The sequence below is a fragment of the Cupressus sempervirens genome, chromosome 7, assembly GCF_028749045.1.
Source record: "Cupressus sempervirens isolate cs-2001-9-10 chromosome 7, ASM2874904v1, whole genome shotgun sequence".
Lineage (NCBI taxonomy): Eukaryota > Viridiplantae > Streptophyta > Pinopsida > Cupressales > Cupressaceae > Cupressus > Cupressus sempervirens.
The window spans coordinates 379,126,781-379,128,673 of NC_143124.1; the positions used below are offsets into that span (position 1 = coordinate 379,126,781).

Below are 1,893 nucleotides of genomic sequence, written 5' to 3' on the forward strand. Positions count from 1 at the left end.
CTTCTATATTTCATACTCATCTTTCTATTAATTTATTTTAAAAATCCCCGTTTATAAATATTTCTACCTTTTCCTGGGTTGATTCTACTCTAAAGATCATGTTTTGTATTTAATATTAATTTACATTTTTCTGATTGTAATATAGGCCATATTGTTTTAGCATTTCACTCATAGTGTAATGCATTGCTCCTGTATTTATTTAATCTAATATAATTTATTAGATTACATGTATTAACACAATCTTTTACTTCTCATGCCTAAATTCGTTAAATCAAACATTGCTAAGGCCTCTGTGTCTTTATTCTTGTTGATTATATTGGTAGTAAGATGAAAAATCCCCTATAGTTGAGAAAAATTAGGGTCATAGATCTATGTTCGTTGTGGTATCATATACAAAATATGTAAGATGCCAAATTGAAATATAAAAGTATACGTGGTATATTAATGTATTTAGATGTATTCAAAATCAAGCACGCCATGCAGAGAGGAATTGTGGAAGCCTCATTAAGCACATTCACAAAAAGAATCGTTATGCTTCATCATTTGTTTTATTAAAGGGTTGCCATAGATGTTATCTTTGCATTATGTGCAGCTACACTATTATTAGAGAATGGAATACCACATTCTATTCGGTGCATGGTGGCAATTCTAAGAGAAGTGGAGCCACTGGCCAGCGTTGGGGATCTCACCGTTGATGACGAAGAACATGTAGTACCCGAGTGGATCAGCAACTGCCATGGTGGGAGCAGCAACAATGGAGGAGTAGACTATGGTAGAGTTTGGGGTGGTGAGGGGGGTGGATGCAGAGAGGGAGAGCATCCTCTAGCTCATGGAGGTGGTGTGGGTGGTGAAGTATAGGGCGTAGAAGTTGAACTTTACCACATTGCTGCTGGTGAGATCGTAGGCAATGGAGAAGGTGATGGTGAAGGTGGCGCCATAGGTGACATTGGGGGTGGGGGCAGAGACAGTGATGATCTTTGGGTAGAGGATGGCGTAGATGCTCTCCAGATAGTAAGGGCTATAGGCATCCAAGCGAAGCTCCGTGGGGAACTGCACTCTGATGAGCTTGTAATCGAACTGGGGGTTGGAGCCGCCAACCATAACTCTGCCATTGGGTAGCACATTGGTAGTGGAGTGGTACATTTGGGCTATAGTGGTGGCGGTGAGAACGTACCAACACTGCTGGATGGTGGGGAGGCTATGCCTGTAGAGGTAGGGCGTGAAGACAGGTGTGTTAGCCATGTCCCACCTTACCACACCCCTCACTGCTCTGTTGATGATGAGAATCTCACCATTGGTTAGAATGAGCATGTTTGACATGGTCCTGGGCCCAAGCATTTCCTCCATCCTCCACAAGGGGTTGGCGTCCATGATGACCATTCTTCCACAGCTGTGCAGGGCGGCCGTGAAGTTGCCAGCCTTGGCGGAAGAGTAGCCATTGTTGAGGTAGCCACCGCAAACAAGAATTTCCACCTTGGTAAACCCATCGAAGGTTGAGAGCGACAACATCATGGAGGACCTCGTGGAAGGGTAGTTCCACGGGCCATCATCGAGCATCATAGGGAATGTCTTGAGCATGACGTTGTTCTTGTAGTCAAGGATAATGGAGTCCTTTTTGGCGAAGATGAAGAGGTTTTCATTGGAGGAGAGGTGGAGGAAGGGATATAGGTTGTTCTCCACTAAGGAGTTGGTCCGGGTTTGGGTGAGGAAGGGTAGGTTGTAAGTTCTCTCTCCCAACCTTCTTGGAAACGAACTCGTAGTTAAACACACCTGTGCACCTGACAATGATGATGCAGTTGTCAGGAAGGATCTTGTTGGCAGCATACCAACAGTTGTTGAGAAGCTTGACAAGCATAGAATTATCCCAATCACAGGAGGCATCAGAGCAAGGAA

General features: G+C 44.0%; 1 protein-coding gene across 1 annotated transcript; it reads right to left on the reverse strand.

The window, feature by feature from the left end:
- Positions 1 to 822: 822 nt before the first annotated feature.
- On the reverse strand, positions 823 to 1,578 carry LOC149547047 (aldehyde oxidase GLOX1-like). Its single transcript, XM_089794096.1, has one exon. The coding sequence runs from the start codon at positions 1,576 to 1,578 to the stop codon at positions 823 to 825; it is 756 nt and encodes a 251-aa protein (XP_089650222.1).
- Between the last annotated feature and the right edge of the window lie 315 nt (positions 1,579 to 1,893).